The sequence below is a fragment of the Dreissena polymorpha genome, chromosome 11 (assembly GCF_020536995.1).
Source record: "Dreissena polymorpha isolate Duluth1 chromosome 11, UMN_Dpol_1.0, whole genome shotgun sequence".
Classification (NCBI taxonomy): domain Eukaryota; kingdom Metazoa; phylum Mollusca; class Bivalvia; order Myida; family Dreissenidae; genus Dreissena; species Dreissena polymorpha.
The window spans coordinates 60,482,446-60,508,506 of NC_068365.1; the positions used below are offsets into that span (position 1 = coordinate 60,482,446).

The window sequence follows — 26,061 nt, forward strand, 5'->3', positions numbered from 1 at the left end:
CTCTTTGGGAGACATTTAAAGTGTGATGCCTATTAGCAGCCATGTTTTTATTTTCATTTAAATAATCTTAAGAAATTGTGTGCGGGATCACCCGATGCACATATCTGATATTGTGAAATCAGTGGAATTATACCAGACAATAATACAATAAACAAGTGTTCCTGCTAATTTGTAACACCAGTTTTACAAATATTCTGATGATTCCAAGAAACTTTTATTAAATGACAATGCAATGAATATTTCTGCAAAAATGAATACAATCAAGTTAATAGGTGTATTGTATTCATTTTGCATAAATATTCATTGAATTGTCATTTTATAAAATTTAATAATTAACCCTTTCCCACTTAGAAGCAAAGTAAAAATGGCAATGTGCGAACAGCATACAACCAGAACAGCCTGCGAGTAACTCGCAGTCTGTTAAGGTTTTATGCTGTTTGCTGCTCATCAGTATCCATTAAAGGGTTTAAAATTAAGTCTTTAAAATTTGAATCTATTAAGAAAGGTCTTAAATTAAATATTACTTTCTGAGGGACTGCAAATGAGTCAAAATACGTATATATAAGTGGTAAAGGGTTAATTGTTACTGAGAACAAAAGATGATGATTGAGACTATATAAAGCTCTTCATGAACTAAAGTGAGATAGCAAGCCTTGAAATCATAAAAAGCTGTTGCATCAATGATCATTTATTAAGGATTTCTTTTCACATTTCATGGTGCATTTTTATTTAAATATTTCAATCTTTTTTGATTCATAGTCTTTATAACTGTTCCAGGATAATGGCAATTTAAAGATATTAATGTATTTTTCTTCTAGAAGTCTGACCCACCACAGAGCTTATACTGTAAGTGGTTTAATAAACATTTGTACTAGAACACAGTAAAAATGTAAGCCTGAAGTAGATACATTGGTACAAATATCAATATACATTATTTTATGAAAGAAAAAGCATAAATGACATAAAAACATTTGTTACTCAACAATAACTAATGAATAATGAAAAACATCAGCATTTATAATAATCAAATGTTAATACATCTTAATAATTACCAAACATAAAACATGTATAACTATGTATTAAAACATGAAAGGAAGCCAGACTAAAGAACTTATAATCTGCATCAACATTATAGATAGTTGTCATAAATTCATGTGTAAAATGGTGCAATCATTCAATATAAAGAAGTGAAACTCCAGCTGCTGGAGCAGTATTGAATTCCCATTAAAAACAATTAGTTGGTCCTTTATTTAAGGCAAGTGACCGATTGCCCAAACAGTACAAAACAGCACAATACAGCACAATACAAACCAACATAAACACAAAATATGAATAAAGCTGGGGTGCCTTGGAACGGTCAATGCAAAGCAATTTGGGGGTTTAAACCAGTTAAAGAGTGCTCAACCTCACACTTGGCCCAGCAATATTCATAATACATTTAAGTGTAAATAAAATTTAACGTCATAGCATTGTAACTCAAATCAAACAATAATAAAAGGGAATTAAAACGCATTCAATTTAATTACAATTTAATTACTCAATGGTATTGCAGATACCAGAGCAACAGAGTTACAACTTTTTGACGAACGATAAAATGAAACTACAAACAAGTGTCAACTACATTCCTTCTTTATAGAAAAAGATTTAAGAATATAGCGTCATTAAGTTAATATTTCAGATAATCATCGCGCAAATACAGGAAGAAGCAGCAATAATGGGTGTAAAAATTCCATATAACATTGCTTGGTTGTTTATGTGACTGCTAAAAATTAAATTAATAATAATTAAATAAAAAAAGAATTGCCTATCAGAGAGAAAATATAAATAAAATTGAACGTTATAAACCCAATGACCTATGCATGTAGCAAAAACTGGAAAGTTGATCGTATGACGTCAAAAAATCCATGTACCCAGAAACAGAGAAAGAGTTATGACGTAATTGACAGGCGAAGACACAATGACATGAAAAAAATCCAGGGGCTGTACTGTAAAGTAATAATAAAACTATTAATGGGGGGCTACTGCAAAATTGTACTTTTAATAAAACAAGTTTAGTTGATTAAATATTAAGAATCAAATATATAAAAATAGTAATTCCATTAAAGCGACATTATTGGAATCAAACAGTATATAGGTGTTTTGACAACTGACGACAGAAATGATTTGATGTACGATTTGAGTCCAAATGTAGTTTTCATGCAGATTTGTTCATACAACACAAAGACACAATTTTGTTCAACAGTAAAAATGCCTATAATATCACTAATGATTCCAAATTTTAAGAGAAGAAAGATATAGTGAATCGAAAACCATCAAACATGTGTTTTTAAGTACATAAGCATTGTATCCTTTTGATAAAAACAAGTTAATTAAATTGAAAAGTTTAATAAGAACATTTGGTTTAACATATTTTAATTTGCGGACACGCTTCAAAACATCACCGTAAAATGATGGATGGGAGATTCCATTATGTTAATGCCATTTTAAAGAAACATTATATTTTGTAATTAAATCACCATACTTAGAGTAAAATTTAGCAAATTTCAAGCATTGAAACAACTCATTTTCAAATAAAGTTTAATTACTTGTTAATAACAAATTAAGATCAACTCTATAAATTTGTTTTTTCTTTACCCAGATATAAATTGCTAATACTGAAACAGCCATTCAAACAGAAATGGGCAATTTTGTTTATAAGTGTTTTATGTCAATGTTTTTGTCCAATTGTAGAGCTATGCCAAGTCCATAACAATGATTTTACTGTTACAATTTAGTCCCACTATGATCTGGTTAGTGTTGGTGTTGTAGCAGACAGACGATGGTTTGCTGAGTCCATCTTTCTGAGAAGCCAGAGTTGCCAGTTTCTTTTTTCCCTCATGATCCACTTGTATGACAGTATTGCAGCTGTTTCCGCAGACCAACACTTGTCCTGCAGGTGTTACGCATACACTCTTTGGGTTTTGTAAATCAGGGTCCATGAAGGTGGATATCAGGGTCCCATCTGTAGCCAGAGTATGGAGCTTGTGCTGTGTGTAGTTGGTTACATAGATCTTGTCCCCAGCAGGACTCACTGCACAGTAAGACACTGCAAAATAATTAACATGTTGTAATAATCAGTAGAATAGAATTGTGATATATGCATTAACACTGTTGTTACTTTTTTACAATTTTGTTCTGAAAAATAATTTTAAAATGTTAAGAGTTTTAAAGTATCATCAAAAGATAAAATCTTGTATGTGTATTAATAAAATAATACTTTTACCTGTCGAAGAGTCTCCAGCATTCTCAAACAGCTTTTTCACAAGTGTCCCAGTCATATTGTAGTGGTACAGGGCATTGCCAGAGGTGATATACAACGCTCCCTTATGGTGGGCAATACCATAAGCTGCATGCTGTAATGGAATCTTCCTCCCACTCGCCAGATTTCCATTGTTAATAGAGATAAACTGCACATCTTTATTGAAAGTTACAGCCACCTCACTGGATGTGATTTGGCAAATGTTCCATGGACTGCCAGACACATCACAGTGACTGGACACATTGTAATGCTGGTTCAACAGCTTCACTTTTCGATTATGGAAATCTGTAACGCAGACCTGGTCACTAGGCATGCTGCAAATGCCAACTATGCTGAAAGTCTGACTTGTGTCACTTGGAATGCTCACAATATACTCTGATGGTCTCTTCACAGTTAACTGCTGGTTTGGATTCATCTTGAGTGTTAGAGACTGGATACTGTCTGCTATCATTCCTAGACTAGACTGTTTAGATAGGTACTGCTCAATGTCAGTGTTTGCTTGGAATATAATACTATGCACCTTTACATGGTTCTCCTTCAGATATGACTCAGACTCTTGTATTTTGTCCAAACATTTTCTGCTGGCTATGAACTCTATTTCTTTCTTGCTCTTATCACAAAGGCCATTTACAGCTTCACTGAGTGTTTGTAAATCATCCTTCAGTTTGATGCATTTGTCAACATCTTTCTTGAGAGAGGTTAGCATTGGAGTTCGAATTTCATCCAATTCTTTCAATGTTGTATTTTCTAGTTCATCCAAAGTAGCATTTAATTTCTTTCTAAGGTTTTTGATTTCTTGCAGTTTTTCATTACATGATACCTCAACCGACTGAATGCTGGCCTCTTGTTTACTCTTAAACTTATTTAATTTGTCAACAATAGTTTGAAGATTGTTTAACAACTGTCGCATATTCATCGCCAGGTTTTTGGCTGACTCAGAAATTAGAGCCATATTTGTGCACTGTCTGAAATAGCAACAAGAATCAAATTACGCAAGAATCATTTGTGCGCATGCATTATCTTGCTACAATAAAACATAAACAACTTTCAAATTTATAATTTGCAAAGCAGATCATGTCTAGGCAAACATTTTGGGTCTAAATTAAATCTCATCCTAAAAGAAATAAAAAATCATGATATATTTTTCACTAAACTGTTTCATAAAGTAGAATTTAACAGTTTTATAAACAAGAATTTAATAGTTTTATATAAAACAAGAGGGCCTGAAAGCCCCAAAGTCGCTCACCTGAGATTCAAAGGAACTGACCTGTTCTGTGCGGCCCAAGATGTCATTAGAAAAATATGTTCTTACCAACTTTGATGACTAGTGAACACCATGGCAGCCACGTTTTTCAACAGACCAGAACCATTTTCATACACATCCAAGATATCATTTAAACAAATATACTGACAAAGTTTCATGAAGATTCATAAGTCCATATAAGGAAAAATGCCCTGCCCACTGGTGGCCATGTTTTTCAAGCAACTGGAACCACTTTCGAACTTGTCCAAAATATCATTGGGACAAATCATCTGACCAAGTTTTATGATGATCGGACAATAAATGTGGGCTCTAGAGTGTTAGCAAGGTTTTACTAAAGCCATATAACGAAAAATGCCCCGCCCCCTGGCAGCCATGTTTTTCAACCAACCAGCATCATTTTTGAACTCGTCCAAGATATAATTGGGGTGAATCTTCTGACCAAGTTTCATGAAGATAGGACAATAAATGTGGCCTCTAGAGTGTTAACAAGATTTTACTATAGCCATATATAGCCATATAAGGAAAAATGCCCCGCCCCTTGGCAGCCATGTTTTTCAAGCAAACGTAACCATTTTCGAACTCATTCAAGATATCATTGAGACCAATCTTCTGACCAAATTTCATGAAGATTGGACAATAAAGGTGGCCTCTGGAGTGTTCACAAGGTGTTACTATAGCCATTTATAGCCATATAAGGAAAAATGCCCCGCCCCTTGGAAGCCATGTTCTTCAAGCAAACGTAACCATTTTTGAACTCATCCAAGATATAATTGAGACCTATCTTCCGACCAAATTTCATGAAGATTGGACAATAAATGTGGCCTCTAGTGTGTTAACAAGGTTTTACTATAGCCATATAAGGAAAACTGCCCTGTCCCCTGGCGGCCATGTTATTTCACCGATCTGGACCATTTTCAAACTCGTCCGAGATATCAATGAAACCAATGTTTAGACCAAGTTTCATGATGATTGGGCAAAAATTGTCACTTCTAGAGTGTTCACAAGGTTTCTCTATAGCCATATAAGGAATACTGCCCCGTCCCCTGGCGGCCATGTTTTTTAATGGACCGGAACCATTTTTAAACTCAACCAACATATCATTTAGACAAACATTTTGACAAAGTTACATGAAGATTGGGCATCAAATGTGACTTCTACAGTGTTCACAAGGTTTTTCTTTTTTTTGACCTAGTTTTTGACCCAGCATGACCCAGTTTCGAACTCAGTCGAGGTATCAACGGGACAAATGTTCTGACCAAATTTCATGAAGATCAGACAATAAATGTGGCCTCTAGAGTGTTCACAAGGCAAAATGTTGACGACGCATGACCGATGACACATGACGCACGGACGATGGACAAAAAGCGATCACAAAAGCTCACCATGAGCACGTTGTGCTCAGGTGAACTAAAAAGTAACAGTAAGGGTGAGCATTTAGTCCTGTACCAACAAAAACCTTATCAATAAAAGATTGAGAATAACAACCATTGTATGCCCCATTTTGTAATGTTGAGATCTAGCAATAATCTCTTAAAGCATTGCATCCATTGACACTCTAATCTTGTTTACAATAATTGTAAATGCTTTCAACAACTGTGAAGTGCAGCTGAAGAATGAAAAAAGGCACCTATTTTGTTGATTCCAGTGAATGCAGCCTACTTTCTAAAACCCCAGTTCCAATCAAAATACGAAGCTTGGAAGGTACAAACAAGGCTGATCCCCTTTATGTACCAATGTTTGATTCATTCAAATGACAATGGTGGATTGACACATGTATATGGCATATGGTATGTGATTGGGAAAGGATTTCTATGGACCAGCTTTATTTGTACCATTTGAGGGTGTCCTCCCGATTGTCCCACATTCAGAAATCCTATACCACGTTCAAGTAGGTGTGAAGAGGGCTGTGAAGGAAAAGTTATAGGTCGGTTCACGAATCGCAGTCCACAAGTATTGGACAAAATTGCACAAGATAAACCATGAAGATCATAACTGGGCTATATTTTGATTAAGTTTGATCAAGGTATAAAGCGATAATTAAATATTCTGTGTTTGTCACACAAACACAATATTAATTAAAAATTAAAAAATCAAAAGAAACAACTGTTATTTTATATAATTAAATAACTGTCGAAAATCACAAACATTCATTAATCTACATCCATGCATTATAAATAAATTAACTGTTGCTAGTATAAAACCCTCACTCAAGTGCCATAATAAACCACCCTAATTTCACTTATTTTTTAAATTTCTGATCCGAAAACATGACATATGCGAAACTTCTTGTTGATTTGGTTACTAGTAAATGAGGGATGAGCATTGTGCTGGACGGTTTCCAATTTGTAGTTTAAAGCAGACGAGGTGATCGCGTTTATTGGACGTGTGCTGTGCGTGACTGTCCCTCTATAGGGCAACTACGAGAGAAGGAATCCTTGTCCAAAACAACGGAAATCATTAGCATGAGGGAAATCAATTTGAAGTAGCATCCAACAGGGTGTGCAAAAGATACAAAAAAGATGCAGAAAATAAAGGACACCAGTTTCAACAATCTACAAGGAAGAGGTAAATGCGCTTCAAACCCCTGAGTGGATTGGAGACACTGCTTCGCTGGTTGCAAGTTTACCGACATACAAAGGGTGGAAGACACAGTTGTAACCCCAAAGAAATACAACCAGACCTCCACTCCCCTTAAACAGACACAATATCATCCTTGAGGGAGAATGGACACGTACCGACGTCGACAGGTCAGCGATTCCTTCTCTAAGATGAGGGAGACGACCAGAGATTTATTGTATTTGCCACAGACGTTAATTTACAGAACCTTTGTGCGTCGAGAACTGTATATGGTGACGGAACATTTTAAACCTGCCCTGACCAATTCTACCAGCTTTACACCTGGCATGCTTTCGTTGACGGACACATGTACCCTGTCATGTTTGCCTTACTGCCAGGGAAGTCAGAGGCAGTATACAGCCGATTGTTCGAAGCTCTGGTGAGAGAGTGCACGCAGCTAGGCCTGATGCTTCATCCAAACATATTATTTATGGACCAAAAAGTTCAATGACCTCACAGACATGGGCGATCTGGACCTTCCAGCAGCTGTAGAGAGCTTCACCGACTATGTCACCGAATAGTGGGTCAAATGCGATAAGGCAGTATGGAATCATTTCAATACACATTGTCCCAGAACAACCAACATCTTAGAGGGATGGCATAGTATGATGAAAAAAGTGATCCATCACCCGCACCCAGACATATATGGCATCATCCGAACGTAACAAAAAATAGAAGCATTGAGCTACATCAGACAGCTACAGTACTCAAAGGGGGGCACCGGACCCATCAGAAAGAGAAAATACAGAAACATCGACCTGCAACTTGATGCCATGAAGGGGCGACTATGTGATCAGACTGTGACTGTGGTTTAGTAAGCCGATGGGTGTTCATACTTTGTTCATCTGTAAATTTATTGATTTTGGCGTATGTAAATATGAACATGATATTGGTTGTTAAATATAATATGTTGATAAAGAAAAGAAAAAAATTGTCTGAGTATTTTAATGCATTCATATTACACTTTCTATGGGTATTTAATCTATTAGTTGTTAAATATAATATGTTAATAAAGAAAATAAAATAATTATTGAATTGAGAAGCATTTTTTGTGTTTGTTTTATTGATTTAATCAAATAAGTACACGTAATAAATACAAAAACAATGAGAGAAAAACTCCGCAGTTAACCCCTTGCAATCGAGACGGACTACGCATAGTGTAGAAAGTGGACCACAATATGAATCTAACTGTAGTTGGATTTTAGCGACTTACCTGGATTTCCCGATATTGATTTTTAATCCTTAAAATAAAAATTTGGGAGTAAACCCATTTGATATTAGTGGGATTACCCCATTTATTGCATGACTGTGCAACTTACCTGTGATTCAGGAAAGCACAATCAGTGCAACACAGCTGACTGTGGTCCTGACAAAACATCTTCAGTTTCTCGTCCTTGTGAACATCACATTTGAGTAGCAAATCCTCCATTGTCTTTGTTAGAGGCCATTTATTTGTTTCTCCTCTTCCATATTTGGAATGGTTTGTATATATTTGATCATGAGGATCATTGCATTTTTGGCAAAAAAACTTTGTACATGTTGCACAAAAATAATATGCACTTTCATGAATATTTCTACTTTCACAACCTCCACAAAAATAGTCCTTCACTAAATCTGAACTATTATGACCTGATCCTAGAGATGTTGCCATTTTACAGTAGATATTGTGAACTGTCTTTTGTTCTGAAATGTTTTGTATTTACAATAAGAATTATCCCTTCCCTATGAAGTGAATGAGTATGTTTGAAGACACACCACACCGTCTTTATGTTAATATATTTATCCCTATATATTTAAATTAACCTTGTAAATAGCAGAATTATGTTGCCTGTTTAAGCCACACTACACTGAAGTACAAATCCATAGTCGACCTACATAAAAGCCATGCATATAGCTCTACATTTCACTGATAATAAAGCAACGAACCATTTTCAGAAAATGGGTGAAATGTGATATTTAGAGTTAACAAGCAGGCTATTGATATTGGTAGTTACAAATCGTCTGATTTAGCTTTATTGATTGTAGACGAGCTCTGGCATTTTTACCAACTGTTTTGTTCAAATTGGTCGTTTTAACCCTGATTTTACTTTTGTTTTTTAGGTTTAAAGAGTCAACTTCAGAGTTAAACCGGTCTCTTATCTTGAAGTTACAGCACAACATTGAGTTTTACCTACTCTTTCTCAACCAAATTGAATACTCATCTTCATGTAATATTTTGCAGTATGAATTTAGAAAAATAAAGCTTGCATTAAATTTGTATGCAATATTTTGCAATAGATAGAGAAAAGTACCTTTGATAGTAAGGTTAAAAAAATTCAGCCCAATACGAGAAGTTGATGGAAATATATATATCGAACAATTTTAAAATGTTTTATCAGATTAAAAAACCTGTCAACTTGTTAAAGTTCTTAAATAACCTCTCAGCAGTTTTAAGCTAGTATGAGCAAGAAGTGAGCTATTGTGACCACCCGATGTCAAGCGTCTGTCTTCACATTGGGTGTGGATGTTCGCAAACTTTCAGCTTATAACCCGCTCTAGAGGCCAAATTGTATTTGTCTTATATTGATGAAAATTATGAATATTTTTATTTTAATGTTGTTGTTTTTTTGCACAATTTTATTTTCAATATATTGTATTACATACATGCATGTTATATAGGTATCAGCATCAGTACATATAATATAAACTTACAAATGTTTATCTGGAAAATATATAGGCCGGGTTTGAACCTGGGTCATGTGCGTTCCAAAACGAGGACACACGGTCAAATCTGGTAAAAACCTAGCTACCACTATTGATTTGACATATACAACTTAATCTTGAGTAAACATTGTCAGAATGTTCATCTTTACATTTTCTTGAGCTTTGAAATTTGATATGGGACATAAGATAGTCAGCCTCTTTAAAATTTGTTAAAACCATGCATACTCTCGGGCCAAAACTGGACAAGCCCGGGGTCATATGGTCTATTAATACTTAATATTTCTAGCAAAATAACTTCCAACATATTTTTTTTAACCACAAGTCTCCGAGGTGTTTTTATTACTGAGTAATATCACATTGTGGTCTGGTATAAAGTTTGTTCAAGTTATGCACTTGGCTGAAAAAATAGTCACACTGAACGGTCACACAGTAAATAACTTCAGACAAACTGTATGAGCTAATAACTGAAATACTTTTCGTTCTCTGAATCCAAATTTTATTGAAATAACATTCACAATTCAAAATATATTTTTGTAAATATATTTTTATCATAATCATGAAAAATCAGTTAACATGCAATCCTTGAAAATCAGGCTTAATTTACGTCTTTTTAACATAGGACCAAACCCTAATAGATTGAAAATGTTTTGAATCAGGTCTTTTGATTTCATAAATGAAATGTTTAAAACTTAAAACTTAAATGCCAATATTTCTATACTGGAGGGGACATTATCTTGAAACATTTGACTAACAAAGACCTTAGTCAGTCAGTGGAGGGGACATTATCTTGAAACATTTGACTAACAAAGACCTTAGTCAGTCAGTGGAGGGGACATTATCTTTAAACATTTGACTAACAAAGACCTTAGTCAGTCAGTGCTTTAACCAATAAAATCCTTGATTAATTGAGCTGTGTTTGAATTCCTCAGGCCTATTAAAAGTGAAGGTTATGGGCCCTGTAGCAATAAGCTTATGTTGGAAGTTAGGATTAATATTTCATTTTAACCTTGAAGATTTTTTAACTGCTTACAATAACTTAAGTCATTTAAAGTACACTTTTCATGGGTAAACTGGTTAACCAAAATCAAGTGTATATGCTTATGCTAGTTATTGGTGACAACAGTTGCTGCTCTTCTTGAATCAGAGGTTGGGGGCTAATGTACACATACACAATTTCATGACTAATCCCCACGCTTGGCTTTTAGTATGGCAAGGATGGGTATTGAACCCAATTTTAGATTGTCAGATGTTTTTTTAGTACTTTACCCACCCAACCAGCTAGCCAGGCTAATTAGAAGTAACACTTGAAGAAAAACAACACACAACTAGTAATATGCAAAAATTACTTACCACCTGCCTGATGGCTTTTAGTAATTTCAGTTTTAAATGTCTGATTCATAATTAATCTTATTCTCTTAATCAGTTATATTTAGTGTCATTAGGCTCTTTTGATCAATCATGATAATGTTGATGACTGCATTTTTTTTCTCAGATTGAAGAATCCGAATGCACTGTTCATGCTGAGGACAGAGTCCATTATTGAACACATTCCTGAGAATATGCTGTCACGCTATGCAAGCACAGATGCCCTAGATGTCCAACATATGAAGGTGGAACAATTTATATCATAATAAATATATTACCTTTGTTTAGGGGTATATTTGAGTCGCTCTGTGGTTCGGTCTGATTTTTTTCTGTTTGTCCATATCAGTTTGTAATGCGAAATTCTTCAACACTTCTGATTAGATAAATGAAAGTTAACAAATATAATCACTGTTTTACTTTGAAAGACACCTTTTTCATGCACATTTGTTTTCAATTTGGTTTTATTTGCCCTTAAACTTAGCTGACAAAGAACATTGTAAGGGTGTTGGTAACATTTTTGACAATCTCTTGCTTTGAAGTACTGCCTAATATTATAAAGTCCTTATCTTTGCTTTATCTTTTTTTAATTGTTTTGATGCAACACATTAAAATAGTGCACATTTTTTTATTTTTAAAGCTTAAAAGTGATCAATTTTATGAATTCTTTGACTAAGGCTGGATGAATACTGTTACTTTCACAAAAATCATTTGTTCATTAGCAAATGTCTGATGCGCAACTACTCATTTAGGGATGTATCCTATGTTTTTTTGTAATATTTAGTTGTTTAAGTCCAACTGAATTTAAAATAAATATTTCAAGTGTGGAATGCTATCAGCAGAGTAACTGTTGAGATTTCAATGTTTATTGCAGAAACTGAAAGCAATGTTGAAGTCACGATTTCCAGACCAAGTGCACCATTATGATTGCCAGGTGGAAGGAATGGTGCAGAAACACGGCAAAGACATGGTGATTGGAGCTTGATATGGACTGCATTTCCTTTTTTTGCAATTAGAGATTGTTTCTAGAACTTTCAATTTATTTATTCTCTGATATTATATTTTAAACCTTAAGAGGTGACTGTTTCCAGACTCAGACTGGTCCTTGTTAATTCCCCTTCATGAAGGATTTTCATGAATCCTGCCTTCATTGACATTCAATGGTGTTCAGAAGGCATGAGTCAGTCACTATGACTCAAGGGCATAATTTCATTTAGTCAAGGGGATTAGTCACGTTTTTGACAAAGCACACCCGTTAGTTTTGTTGATAATCTATTTATGCAATTTAATGTCTTAATATTTAAACCCTCCAGCCCAACAGCTACTGTTATTAAAACCTTCCATCGCCAATATCCAACACTTAAAACTCAGGCCAATAAATCCTTATTACATATTCAAATACCAATGGTAGAGTCATTAATAGTAATAATATAATAATTGAGATTAAGATCAACCTCAAGAACAGCTCAGCCTGGAATCCATCTGTGGTGGTAAAAAATTCTAAGTAACCCTTCCCCCATATATAAGAAGCAAAGTGAAAATGCCATTTTCACTTTGCTTCTAAACCAGAAAAGCATGCGAGTAACTCGCAGTCTATTCAGGTTTTATGCTGTTTGCTGCTCATCAGTATCTAAGGGTTGGAAATGAAGCCTATAAAACTTGAATCTAGTAAGAAAGTTCTTAAATTCAATGTAACTTTCTACGGCACTACACATGCGTCAAAATACATATCTAAGTGATAAAGGGTTAAACCTCAAGAATAGCTCAACTTGGAACCCATCTGTGGTAGTCAAAATTCCATTTAATGTAGATCTTTGTATGGGCCTCATTCTAAAAAAATGGCTTAATGAATGTGCATTAAGTACATTGCAAGATTAGGTTGTGCAAACTGCACAGGCTTATCAAGGAGAACTTTTTCAGATTTTAGGGAATTGTTTGTTTAAAGAAAGTCTCTTCTATATGAAGACTCTGTCTAGGCAGAAAATGTCCATCTGGGATGACACTTAACCCTCATGCATTAAGCCAAGTTTTCCAAGAAGGATCTTATTTTTCAGCCAAACATTGTGGGGCTGGAGAAGTTTGCAGAGCAGGTGCTTCACTTCCTGAAGTGTGCGGCAGAAAGGTTGTATCCTGACAGGGACGTGGTCTCCACTCATCAGTCCAGGGTGCTAGCAGAAGATGGTAGGAATTGGCTTGAGCATCATTCTGGGAAAACTGGGCTTAATGCATGTGTATAAAGTGTCATCCCAGATCAGCCTGTGTAATGTGCGATTTGGGACCACACATTATCTTTATGCATTGAGCCTTAAGTTATCCTAGAATGCAGTATGCCTTGTCATAATTTTTGCTTGTTGTTTATCAAGACCCTTTTTCCAATGAAATATTTGAACTAACATTTTGAAAACAATTTGTTTCAAGTTTTTAGTTGTTCAGTGGGGCTGTGGATGGGCAGCATATGATTGGATTTTCAACTCAATAAATTGGCAATCAATTGTATATAAATGAAATGTAATGTATAGATTCCATATATCGAGAGCTTGCTCTGGATTGCTTCTGAAAATGAGATTGGAGGGGTCAAGATTAAGGTCAAAATAATGTATGTAAAAGAATGGTTTTACGTTTAATTATTGAAGAATTTAGATAATTATCCTCCGCCATAGGCGGAGGGATATTGTTTTGGTGTTGTCCGTCCGTCCGTCTTTCTTTCCTTCCTGCACTTTTGTGTCCGGAGCCATATCTTGGAAGTGCTTTGGCAGATTTCATTGAAACTTGGTATGAGTATATATATGGATAAGAGGATGATGCATGCCAAATGGCATTGTTCACCATTGAATAATAACGGAGTTATGACCCTTTGTATCTTGAAAAAATGCTTTTTTGTGTGGCCGGAGCCATATCTTGGAAGTGCTTTGACGGATTTCATTGAAACTTGGTATGCTTATTTATATGGATAAGAGGTTGATGCACGTTGGCGTTGTCCATCCGTCCAGAAATATTTGTGTCCAGAAGTATATTGACAGGGGATATCAATTCAACGAATTTGCTTCTTGTATTATACACTCATATTGTTACTTTTGCTCATATATTATTATGCGCATGGTCACTGCTTCTAAAAACAGAAATTATAAACAATATTCCTGTTTGTTGACTGAATAACAAAGTAAGTGTTTTGGGTTTTAAGTTTGTTTCAGTGAAAATCCCATGATTGTTTCCTTTTTAGCGAGGCTGTTTTTGGAGAAAACCCGAGGTATTGTCATAGCCAGCTCGTTGTGTCGTGTTGTCCGCCGGCGTCGTGCTAAAACCTTAACATATGCTCTAAAATCAAAGTGCTTCCCCCTACAACTTTGAAACTTCATATGTAGATGCACCTTGATGAGTTCTACATGCCACACCCACTTTTGGGTCACTAGGTCAAAGGTCAAGGTCACTGTGACCTCTAAAACAAGCTTTCGCAGCCGAGCGTGGCACGCGTTATGCGGTGCTCTTGTTAATTAGATTTTACACTAACAATGAAAATTTCACATTTTGCAATATACAATGATTTGTTAGTTTTTATATTGTATTTGCAAAGCTTCTACTAAAGGTATACAATGGAAATGTATTCTTAAAGCACTTATAACATGATCATTGTTTCTAAAAAAGCTAGATAATGGTTAAGATCATATAAATACGTATACTAGTTAGTCTGAATGGAAGGATAACCCCTATTGATTTTGAGATCAAGACATTTATGGTCATGGTCACAAGGGGTAAAGGGGTATAAAAACAACTAATTAATTGCATTCTGTGATTACTTGGCTGCTAGGTGTAGGCAAAATGTTTTTGTTAAATGTTCTATTAAATGTTCACCCCAAAAATGGAATATAGTTTTCAAATAAACAGCAACTTTGAATCCAAGCAGATTCTATTTTCTGGTTTTGTGACCATAAGCAAAAGAACGTGTCATTTGCAGGACTAGCAAATTTATTTGTTCTTGTTAACAGCCAATCAGAAGAAGTTCCTTGAAGATGCTAAAAATTCATTGGTTGCCAGGCAAGAGGAAGCACAGCTGATATGGTCATTTGTTGAGGGTGACACATCCCGGCTGGAAGAAGGAGGTAAGTAAGATATTAACAGTAACTCAGTAACTAAAGTAGTACATGATAAAGTTATAATTTCATGTTATACAGCAGCCATTATTTTGTGTGTAAAAGATAAGGGCTTTGTAGAAGGATTTAAATATTAAAGCAGATTTGAATTGCACATAACTTAATTATGAGTCACAAATGTTACAAATGCTTATCCTTTAAAAGTTCAGTTTAAGATTGCATTTGGTCATTTCGATATGATAATATAAGCTCCTTAAGTGATAGCTCTAGTATCACCAAATTTTGTAATTGTTAAAATTAAACATGACAATTAATTTTGTTATTTCAGAGATTGGCACACCATTTGCTAGTAAGTTAATTAAATTCAGATTGATTTTGTTGTCCCCTACCGGTGAAACCGGAGGGGACTTATGGTTTGCGCTCCGTCTGTCAGTCTGTCTGTCTGTCCGTCACACTTTTCTGGATCCTGCGATAACTTTAAAGTTCTTCATATTTTTTCATGAAACTTGAAACATGGATAGATTGCAATATGGAGATTATGCACGTCATTTCATTTTGTTCCTACGTCAAGAATTCTGGTTGCTATTAATAAATATTTTTTTTATGACAATGGTGGAGTTAAACCGGTTGGGGACAATATTGCTTGGCAATCTCTTGTTGTATTTAATATAACCCAGCAGGGAGGGATTATATAGGAGTCCATTTGTCAATCTGCTGCTTGTCTGCATATGTTCACCAAATAGTCTGAGCTGTACTACACACCCAAATGTGGACATTACTGTTAACCCTTAGATACGTATTTTGAAGCATTTGCAGTCACAGTTAAATTTAATTAAAGATTTTTCTTACTATATTCAAGTTTTAAAGGCTTCATTTCCAACCCTTAGATACTGATGAGCAGAAAACAGCATAAAACCTGAACAGACTGCGAGTTACTCACAGACTGTTATGGTTTGATGCTGGTTGCAAAAGCCATTTTCACTTTGCTTCTGGTGGGAAAAAGGGTTAACATTTGCTTGCTTGTACCCTTTTTGTATGTAGAAAATTCAGATAAACGTACACTAAACTATCTATTTGGAAGAATAAATGAATAGTCCTGGGGAAACCTCCTATTCATCTACCCTGGTAAGACTTTCTGTACTATAAAGATTATTAATATACACTATTAGTACATTATGAGAAAAGAGGTAATGAAGTGAAGGAGGGTATATTGGGGTTTATCTGAATCACCGTTGACATTTGTCCAACTGTCTGTGAATCTGTTCATTCAACTTCTTGTCTGTCTTGTTGTCTTTCTGTCCATCTGTAGACACAAAGCTGTCCTTCTTCTTCACTTTTCAAAATACATCATTCAAACTTACAGGCATGGTTCGCTTTGATATTAAGTTATACTCGTGTTTTTATCAGCCTATAATACAAATTACAATGGTTATGCCCCTTTTTCTACTTTGACATTCTAATGCACCATGCCCCATATTATTACACGTGGCGTCGGAGGGTATTATTCATCCATATAGTTTATGCAGGTGATATGAACACTTAAGTTTACTATTTTGTGCTTAAGTTTTGTACTTTCTTTTGCAAGGTTATGATACGTTCAACTATTTAATTTGTGTTTGTTAAGAAGATCTTTTAATATCATGTTATTATAGACATGAAAGACAATAAGATGAAATGAATAAAGTAATTCTTTATTTACAACTGATTGATTCATTTTCTTTTTATCTTGAAACAGGAAGTGTAGATTTCTGGCATGACCTGGTTACCATTGACAACAACATCCTGTGTATCCAAGGGCAACCAGGCTATGGGAAGACAACTCTGCTGGCTTATGTGGCTGACAAAGCTATTAAGGTTATTGAATTTCTGTCTGAAAACTGAGAAATGTAGTTGATCATATATTTGTATGAACACTGATGAAAAAATCATTTCAATCTGTGAAGACCTTTCAAGCAATATAGGTGATTGAATTTTCTGTTTATCAATGAGCAAATAATGAGTTTGATTTTACTTATTAACTTCATATGTAGCTGCACCTTGATGAGTTCTACACGCCACACCCATTTTTTGGTCACTAGGTCAAAGGTCAAGGTCACTCTGACCTCTTAAAAAAAATAATTCTGAAAAGCTTTCATTTATTCAAAACTGCACCCACAGCCGAGCGTTGGCACCCGTTATGCGGTGCTCTTGTTGTTAATAAATTATAACACAATGAAGAGGATTGAGTTTTTGACTGAACACTGATACACCTATGAATGGTATAGTATGTATGTACAAATGAATGTTGAAAATCTAAGTTAGGTAATATCATTTTCAATGTAACAATAATAATGTAGATATAATGACTTGTTTTTTGGGAGAATTTCCAAAAAGGTTTATAATATATTTTAATTAAACACAATATTTAAACTGCTGATAACTGGTGAGTGCAAACAATTATAATTAAAACTGTTTTAATTGTTCAGTTTAGCCCCAATTTGAGAAAACTGTGCTTGACGCATGTGGGTAAAGTGTTGTCCGTGATTAGTGTGTGCAGTCTGCACAGGCTAAACAGGGATGACACTTTACGCTTAAACTAGATTTTTTGCTAAGAAGAGACTTTCTTCAAACGTAAATGCGGAAAGTGTTGTCCCTGATTAGCCTGTGTGGACTGCAAAGGCTAATCTGGGACAACACTTTACGCACATGCATAAAACCCCATTGTCACAGAGCAGTGCTCATATTTTTTCCTTTGCAGTCTGGATATCGTGTATTCTACCATTTCCGAGGCAGCACTCAAGAGGGTCACGAAGTTACCTTGCTTCTTCAGAGATTAACTGCCTTCCTCTCTGGGGATTACTCAGAAGGTAATCTACAGAACACTTTGTTACATATGAGCCATGCCCTGGGAAAATGGGGATTAGTGCAATTACTCAAGGTTCCGTGAAAAAACCTGTGAACACTGCACAGGCTAGTCAGAAACGTCATTCTTTGCCTGAACCGAGTTTTTGCTAAGAACAGACTTAGAATATGCTCAAGGCTGAAAGTGTCATCTCTGATTAGCCTGTGAGGACCACATTGGCTACTCTGAGCCAGTGTCATCTCTGATTAGCCTGTGAGGACCACATTGGCTACTGAAAGTGTCATCTCTGATTAGCCTGTGAGGACCACATTGTGTCATCTCTGATTAGCCTGTGAGGACCACATTGTCAAGGCTGAAAGTGTCATCTCTGATTAGCCTGTGAGGACCACATTGTCAAGGCTGAAAGTGTCATCTCTGATTAGCCTGTGAGGACCACATTGGCTACTGAAAGTGTCATCTCTGATTAGCCTGTGAGGACCACATTGGCTGAAAGTGTCATCTCTGATTAGCCTGTGAGGACCACATTGAAGGCTGAAAGTGTCATCTCTGATTAGCCTGTGAGGACCACATTGGCTACTCTGAAGGTGTCATCTCTGATTAGCCTGTGAGGACCACATTGGTTGTCATCTCTGATTAGCCTGTGAGGACCACATTGGTTGTCATCTCTGATTAGCCTGTAAGGACCAACATTGGTTGTCATCTCTGATTAGCCTGTGAGGACCATATGGCTGAAAGTGTCATCTCTGATTAGCCTGTGAGGACCATATGGCTGAAAGTGTCATCTCTGATTAGCCTGTGAGGACCACATTGGTTGTCATCTCTGATTAGCCTGTGAGGACCACATTGGCTACTCTGAAAGTGTCATCTCTGATTAGCCTGTGAGGACCACATTGGTTGTCATCTCTGATTAGCCTGTGAGGACCACATTGGTTGTCATCTCTGATTAGCCTGTGAGGACCACATTGGTTGTCATCTCTGATTAGCCTGTGAGGACCATATGGCTGAAAGTGTCATCTCTGATTAGCCTGTGAGGACCATATGGCTGAAAGTGTCATCTCTGATTAGCCTGTGAGGACCACATGGCTGAAAGTGTCATCTCTGATTAGCCTGTGAGGACCATATGGCTGAAAGTGTCATCTCTGATTAGCCTGTGAGGACCATATGGCTGAAAGTGTCATCTCTGATTAGCCTGTGAGGACCACATGGCTGAAAGTGTCATCTCTGATTAGCCTGTGAGGACCACATGGCTGAAAGTGTCATCTCTGATTAGCCTGTGAGGACCACATGGCTGAAAGTGTCATCTCTGATTAGCCTGTGAGGACCACATGGCTGAAAGTGTCATCTCTGATTAGCCTGTGAGGACCACATGGCTGAAAGTGTCATCTCTGATTAGCCTGTGAGGACCACATGGCTGAAAGTGTCATCTCTGATTAGCCTGTGAGGACCACATGGCTGAAAGTGTCATCTCTGATTAGCCTGTGAGGACCACATGGCTGAAAGTGTCATCTCTGATTAGCCTGTGAGGACCACATGGCTGAAAGTGTCATCTCTGATTAGCCTGTGAGGACCACATGGCTGAAAGTGTCATCTCTGATTAGCCTGTGAGGACCACATGGCTGAAAGTGTCATCTCTGATTAGCCTGTGAGGACCATATGGCTGAAAGTGTCATCTCTGATTAGCCTGTGAGGACCACATGGCTGAAAGTGTCATCTCTGATTAGCCTGTGAGGACCACATGGCTGAAAGTGTCATCTCTGATTAGCCTGTGAGGACCACATGGCTGAAAGTGTCATCTCTGATTAGCCTGTGAGGACCACATTGGCTACTCTCAAGGCTGAAAGTGTCATCTCTGATTAGCCTGTGAGGACCACATTGGCTACTCTGAGCCTATATTACTTTACACACAGGTCTCAAGCTCTGTTTTACCAGTAGGCTCAATATTTTTTATAAGACAACCCTCACTGTTTAGATTTTGCTTCAAACATTTAACAAACAGTATTGAGATTCTGCTTATTTTGACATACTTTTAAATGATTTAAGTAGAGCAACTGGTCGCCAAACGTGAGTTTCTTTAGACTAATGTTTAATTTTAAGCCTGTAGTTAGTCGTAAAAGGTTGATTTAACCCTAACAAGGTCCATAAAATACAATTATTAAAAATTGTGGTTAATGTTGAAAGAAAGGAGAGCAAAGTGAGACATTGTGAGTGCCAATAACCAGTTTTATTTTCAGGAATTATTTGGAAAGCCTAATTGAAATAGATTTCAAGTGAAATAATACATATTTTGCAAATTTTGAAGATAACAATGTCAAAGACTTGTTAAAACAATGGCATATTTTCTACAAGAAATACTGCTGGGCTTTTTCATTTCAAGGAGAGCTTTCACTTTGGAAGATTTGGTTTTATTATTTATTTATTTCTTGCAATTAATGTTCCATTTTTAATAAAGTAGTTGTTTATGATCAGCGGCAAGAAGCAGTAACAAATCTATTTTATCTGGACGATTTGTAAGTGTTTTTTTTTTTCTCTGCCTATGGTTTAACTTAGCTCTGATCTTGATTATATGTTTATATTTTCAATTGATGTGCATGAAGCTTTACTTTAGCTACAAATCATACACCATTTTCAGACCACTTAACCCTTTACCACTTAGATGAGTATTTTAAGGCATTTGTGGTCAGTTAAAAACTTAAATATTTTAAAAGACTTTTCTAAGTAGATTCAAGTTTTAAAGGTTTCATTTCCAACCCTTAGATACTGATGACCTGCAAACAGCAATAAAGCTGAACAGACTGCAAGTTACTTGCATGCTGTTCTTGTTTTATGCCGTTTGCACATAGCAATTTTCACTTTGCCTCTTAGTGGGAAAGGGTTAAATAAGAGCCCCAATTATTGTCTCACATGCTATGAGTATTAAAGGTGTATTTTACAACAATTATGTCTACATTTTTATATGCTGAATGTTTGTACTGGTATTATTACCTATTAGTTATAAGAATTATTGGTTCTTAATATTTTCTTCTATTTTCTTTTTTCTTTTTATTTTTTTTATTTTCTTAATTATATTTTTTCGACTAATACAAATTATTGTAAATTTATTCATTTCAACCCATAACCATGTCATGGTATGCCTCTAACACAAACTGTGTAAGGTATGAACAGGATGCCTTTAACCCAAATCATAAATATTAAAGGGGACAATTCAAGCGTTAGACAAAAAATAAATAATAAACATATATATGTACACAAATGCAACAAAAACAACAACTAATCTCTTTACTGTTTAGAAAGTGTTGAGCATCTTTCTCAAAACTACACCAATGAAGACTTGGCGAAGAAAGTCCGAGATCTGTTAGTAGGGATGACAAAAGATACAGGAGCAGCACAGAAAGTGGTCATAGTCATTGACGCATTGGATGTGGTAAGTCTGTCAAAATGCAATAAGGCAATACATTTATTATGACGTAGATTAAAATTGATATTTTTGTTTTAAATCTAGTGGATAAGAAGTATGCCACAAGTTCGAGTAGTTGTATAGTCAAAGATTGCAATAATAAAGAGTTGCTTTATTAGCTGATGAACAACAATTATGTGAAAATTTATTGATTCTAACAATCTGACAATTTTTTAAATATGGAAATGAAGACTTAAATTTAAGCAATTATGTGCCAAAAGAAGGGATTTTAATTATATTTATTCTATATAATATTCAGCATAACACAGAAAAATGTCTAAACTCTAGATGTCTATATTTATTGTTCAATTGTCATGAAACCTGGTTTGAATATTTCTTTTATGATATCTCAGCTCAGTTGGAAAATGTTTCTGGTTTGTTGAAAAACACAGATAAACATTAAAAAACTGCAGATATCTGTTCAGGTGTTCCGTTTTATTGAAAATCTTTTTGTTGCAGCAAACAGTGCCAGGTCTCGTCAACCACCTCTCCTGGCTGCCACCTCACTTCCCAATGAACGTGCGTGCCTTGGTCAGCACCAGCAACCTTGACCCACCAACCCTGGCAAGGATACGGGAATATCCATATTTTCTCCTGCATCTGGACCAGTTGACGAAAACAGATGCCAAGCTGATTGTAACGTCTTTCCTGTCCAGGTTTAACAAGGTTTGATTGTTTATAGATTTGAGATAAATGAGCCGCATTCTGGGAAAACTGGGCTAAATGCATGTGCATAAAGTGTTCTCCCAAATACGCCCGTGTAGTCTACACAGCTAGGCTAATCAGGGACAACTTTTTCTGCGTCTGTGGAATTTTTGTTTAAAGGAAGTCTCTTCATTGCAAAAAATCTAGTTTATGCAAAAGTATGGTGACTGATAAACCTGTGCAGACTACACAGTCTAATCTGGGATTGCACTTTATGCAAATGTATTAAGCCTGGTTTTTGTTTTACCAAAACAATGCTCAAATAATAATTCTTATAATTTTATGTTACAAGGCATTATAATTTTTAGCTCACCTGTAAAACCAATTAAAAGTTCCAGAAACAATTGAGCAATTTGAAATTCATTTTGTTTCAAAGAAAGCAGCTCCTCTAGATTTTTATGTCCCCCACTATAGTAGTGGGGGACATATTGTTTTTGCCCTGTCTGTTGGTCTGTTGGTCTGTCTGTTTGCGCCAACTTTAACATTTTGCAATAACTTTTGCTATATTGAAGATAGTAACTTCATATTTGGCATGCATGTGTTTCTCATGAAGCTGCACATTTTGAGTGGTGAAAGGTCAAGGTCATCCTTCAAGGTCAGAGGTCAAATATATGTGGCCAAAATCGCTCATTTTATGAATACTTTTGCAATATTGAAGATAGCAACTTGATATTTGGCATGCATGTGTATCTCATGAAGCTGCACATTTTCAGTGGTGAAAGGTCAAGGTCAAGGTCATCCTTCAAGGTCAGAGGTCAAATATATGTGGCCCAAATCGCTTATTTTATAAATACTTTTGCAATATTGAAGATAGCACTTTGATATTTGGCATGCATGTGCATCTCATGGAGCTGCACATTTTGAGTGGTGAAAGGTCAAGGTCAAGGTCATCCTTCACAAGGTCAAGGTCATCCTACAAGGTCAAACATCATATAGGGGGACATTGTGTTTCATCAACACATCTTGTTGCTAATGTCTCTCAGAATGGCATTTCTTTCCCTTGACAAAATCAACATCTCTCGAGGTTTAGTCACACTGTTTCTACATTCTTCACATGTGGCTGCAAGTAAATAAATTTACTAGTTTATACATTTAACAAAACTATGTATTAAATACAACACATGGCACTTTCATGTATCAGACAAGTGTGGTTGTCAAAAAAAACACAAACCAGTCATACCGGTAATAAGACAGCATGACCTGTTATTGATTCTGAAAGTTAGTTTTTGTATTGTGATATTTATCTATCTTTCTAAATTTAAACTCAAAATTTGTGTGTGACACTAATGCTCTACAGTCCAATTACTTCTTTCCAAATTCCAAATATGTCGATCTCGAAAAAGAATTTTAAAAAATACAAGTCGGTTAATAAGTTTATTTAAAAAATGCAGCAATACTTTATCCCCATTTATAACAGAGTAAAATGAGAAAAAAGAAAAATAGAAAACATAAATTGTTGCATTTTTATTGTAGGAAATAATAAGCAGTCAGCTTTACTATAATTTGTAGAAAAAACTAATAATTACTATTTGTTGCTTCTGGCTTCCGTTCTCTGTTTTCTGATTTAACACAGTTGGGTGACGCAACTTCTGTTTGAGTTTTGACAACCCTGTTCTCTGTACATTGAATTGGTGCATCATGTTCAGGTCTTTCAGCCAGTGATAACATTTGCCTTGTTAACTCTCTAGAGGCCACATTTATTGTCCAATCTTCATGAAATTTGGTCAGAAGATTGGTCTCAATGATATCTTGGATGAGTTTGAAAATGGTAACCTTTGCTTGAAAAACATGGCTGCCAAGGGGCGGGGCATTTTTCCTTATATGGCTATATATGGCTATAGTAAAATCTTGTGAACACTCTAGAGGCCACATTTATTGTCCAATCTTCATGAAACTTGGTCAGAAGATTCATCCTAATAATATCTTGGACGAGTTCGAAAATGATGCCGGTTGGTTGACAAACATGGCCACCAGGGATGGGGAATTTTTCCTTATATGGCTATAGTAAAACCTTGTTAACACTCTAGAGGCCGCATTTATTTTCCGATCTTCATGAAACTTGCGCAGAAGATTTGTCCCAATGATATCTTGGATGAGTTTAGAAATGGTAACCTTTGCTTGAAAAACATGGCTGCCAAGGGGCGGGGCATTTTTCCTATATGGCTATAGTAAAATCTTGTTAACACTCTAGAGGCCACATTTATTGTCCAATTTTCATGAAACTTGGTCAGAAGATTCATCCCAATAAGATCTTGGACGAGTTCGAAAATGATGCCCTTTGCTTGAAAAACATGGCCACCAGGGGGCGGGGCATTTTTCCTTATATTGCTATAGTAAAACCTTGTTTACACTCTAGAGGCCACATTTATTTTCCGCTTTTCATGAAACTTGGTCAGAAGATTTGTCCCAATAATATCTTGTTATCTCAGGTGAGCGACTTTGGGCCTTTCAGGCCCTCTTGTTTTATAAGCATATGATATCTCTTAACAATGTTATCTCTTAACAATTTTACAGGCCCTTTTTTAGGCATCAGCGCCTGCATACTGCTTAAGTTAAGTTAAAATTTGTTGGCTAAGGTAAGGTTTGCATGCACGATGAAAATTAGGTTAAGGTTTGCCTGCAACAAGAACTTATGTTTGTACAAGTACACATATTTGTTATTACTGCTGATATTCAATTGAAACTATACTCACGTTTTCTAGATCATCAATCGAAGTCACAAACCAATGTCCATAACTCTGATGTGCTAATTAGCTGAATTTTTCTTAATTGTATTAAAAAAATAGAAAATGTTTGCCTGCAAAAACTCAATATATCTATTTTACTCCAACATATATTAACATGAAACAAAACTTATGTGTTCCGAGTCTAAGTAAAGATTTACTGTCAAAGATATACTGAATGATTGTGACCTGCCTTTTAGCAGGATTATGTGACTTTTGTTTTCGCAAAATTCAGACTAACCTGCAAGAGAAAATTTGGGTTAAGGGTTGCAAACAAAAAGTACATATCTGTTGAAAAGGCACACATATATATATCGTGCAAGGTCACAAATCAACACTTACTTTGACCTGCCATTAAGGGCAATTATGACCCATTTTGTATGTATTTCTATAACTCCTGTCAATGTGTGTATTAGTTGTGATTATATATGGCTCATGACCAATCCCCATAACCTTCATCTGCAATATGGCAGAATAATGTCCCTTTTTTAGTTATAAAAGAGTTGCTGTTCAATAATTTCAGTTCAGGGCTTTTTTTCAGCTTTTTGGGAAGATAGCCCATGGCTTTGAAATTGGGAATTTCATCAACATTTTCAAGAAATTGGAAAATAAATTGGGATTTAAATCTACATGAATAAAGTCTTCAGTCACATCAGGCACCATTTGATTAGGAGGCGCTTCATCTTTTTCTGAAGCACTACTGCTTTCAAGATGTTGAATATCAGTCAGCACTTTGTTTTCAGAAATCAACGGTGATGCAATGATGCAAAAGCATGAAAAGACTCACTTGTTATTAAATTTCTATCATTAACAATGAAAGGAGCTTCAATGGGAAGACTTGTACTTTTTGACGATGTTTGTTTATTTAATGACGCTTACTTAACAAAATTAACAGTTTTGGTTTTGCCGCCAGGGTTTTGCTTGCGAATCTTTTTCACGTAATATTTCGAATTGCTCAACATATTTGTTTTCCATGCATCTGAATCACAAAACGCTTGAATTTCAT

The 26,061-nt window shown here is 35.7% G+C and overlaps 2 protein-coding genes across 3 annotated transcripts in view; one reads left to right on the forward strand and one right to left on the reverse strand.

Moving 5' to 3' along the window:
* The window catches only part of LOC127851915 (TPR repeat-containing protein DDB_G0287407-like), a 71,516-nt gene that overhangs the window by 32,871 nt on the left and 12,584 nt on the right, over positions 1–26,061 (forward strand). Inside the window, exons 7-15 of the mRNA XM_052385902.1 lie at positions 11,374–11,491; positions 12,118–12,213; positions 13,298–13,424; positions 15,227–15,340; positions 15,660–15,680; positions 17,067–17,185; positions 18,069–18,177; positions 21,461–21,594; positions 22,087–22,293. Of these exons, the coding sequence (XP_052241862.1) occupies positions 11,374–11,491; positions 12,118–12,213; positions 13,298–13,424; positions 15,227–15,340; positions 15,660–15,680; positions 17,067–17,185; positions 18,069–18,177; positions 21,461–21,594; positions 22,087–22,293 (1,045 nt within the window). The remainder of the gene's footprint in view (positions 1–11,373; positions 11,492–12,117; positions 12,214–13,297; positions 13,425–15,226; positions 15,341–15,659; positions 15,681–17,066; positions 17,186–18,068; positions 18,178–21,460; positions 21,595–22,086; positions 22,294–26,061) is intronic.
* LOC127851918 (uncharacterized) lies at positions 673–9,120 on the reverse strand. Of its 2 annotated transcripts, XM_052385906.1 has the most exons (4): positions 8,498–9,120; positions 6,395–6,466; positions 3,263–4,263; positions 673–3,085 (listed from the first exon to the last, which is right to left on the reverse strand). In XM_052385906.1, exons 3-4 carry the CDS (start codon positions 4,248–4,250, stop codon positions 2,733–2,735), a joined length of 1,341 nt encoding a protein of 446 aa, XP_052241866.1. In that variant the 5' UTR covers positions 4,251–4,263; positions 6,395–6,466; positions 8,498–9,120; the 3' UTR covers positions 673–2,732. The 2 variants fall into 2 exon arrangements, with proteins under 2 accessions (XP_052241866.1, XP_052241865.1); XM_052385905.1 differs by lacking the exon at positions 6,395–6,466 and having other exon boundaries at positions 8,498–9,118.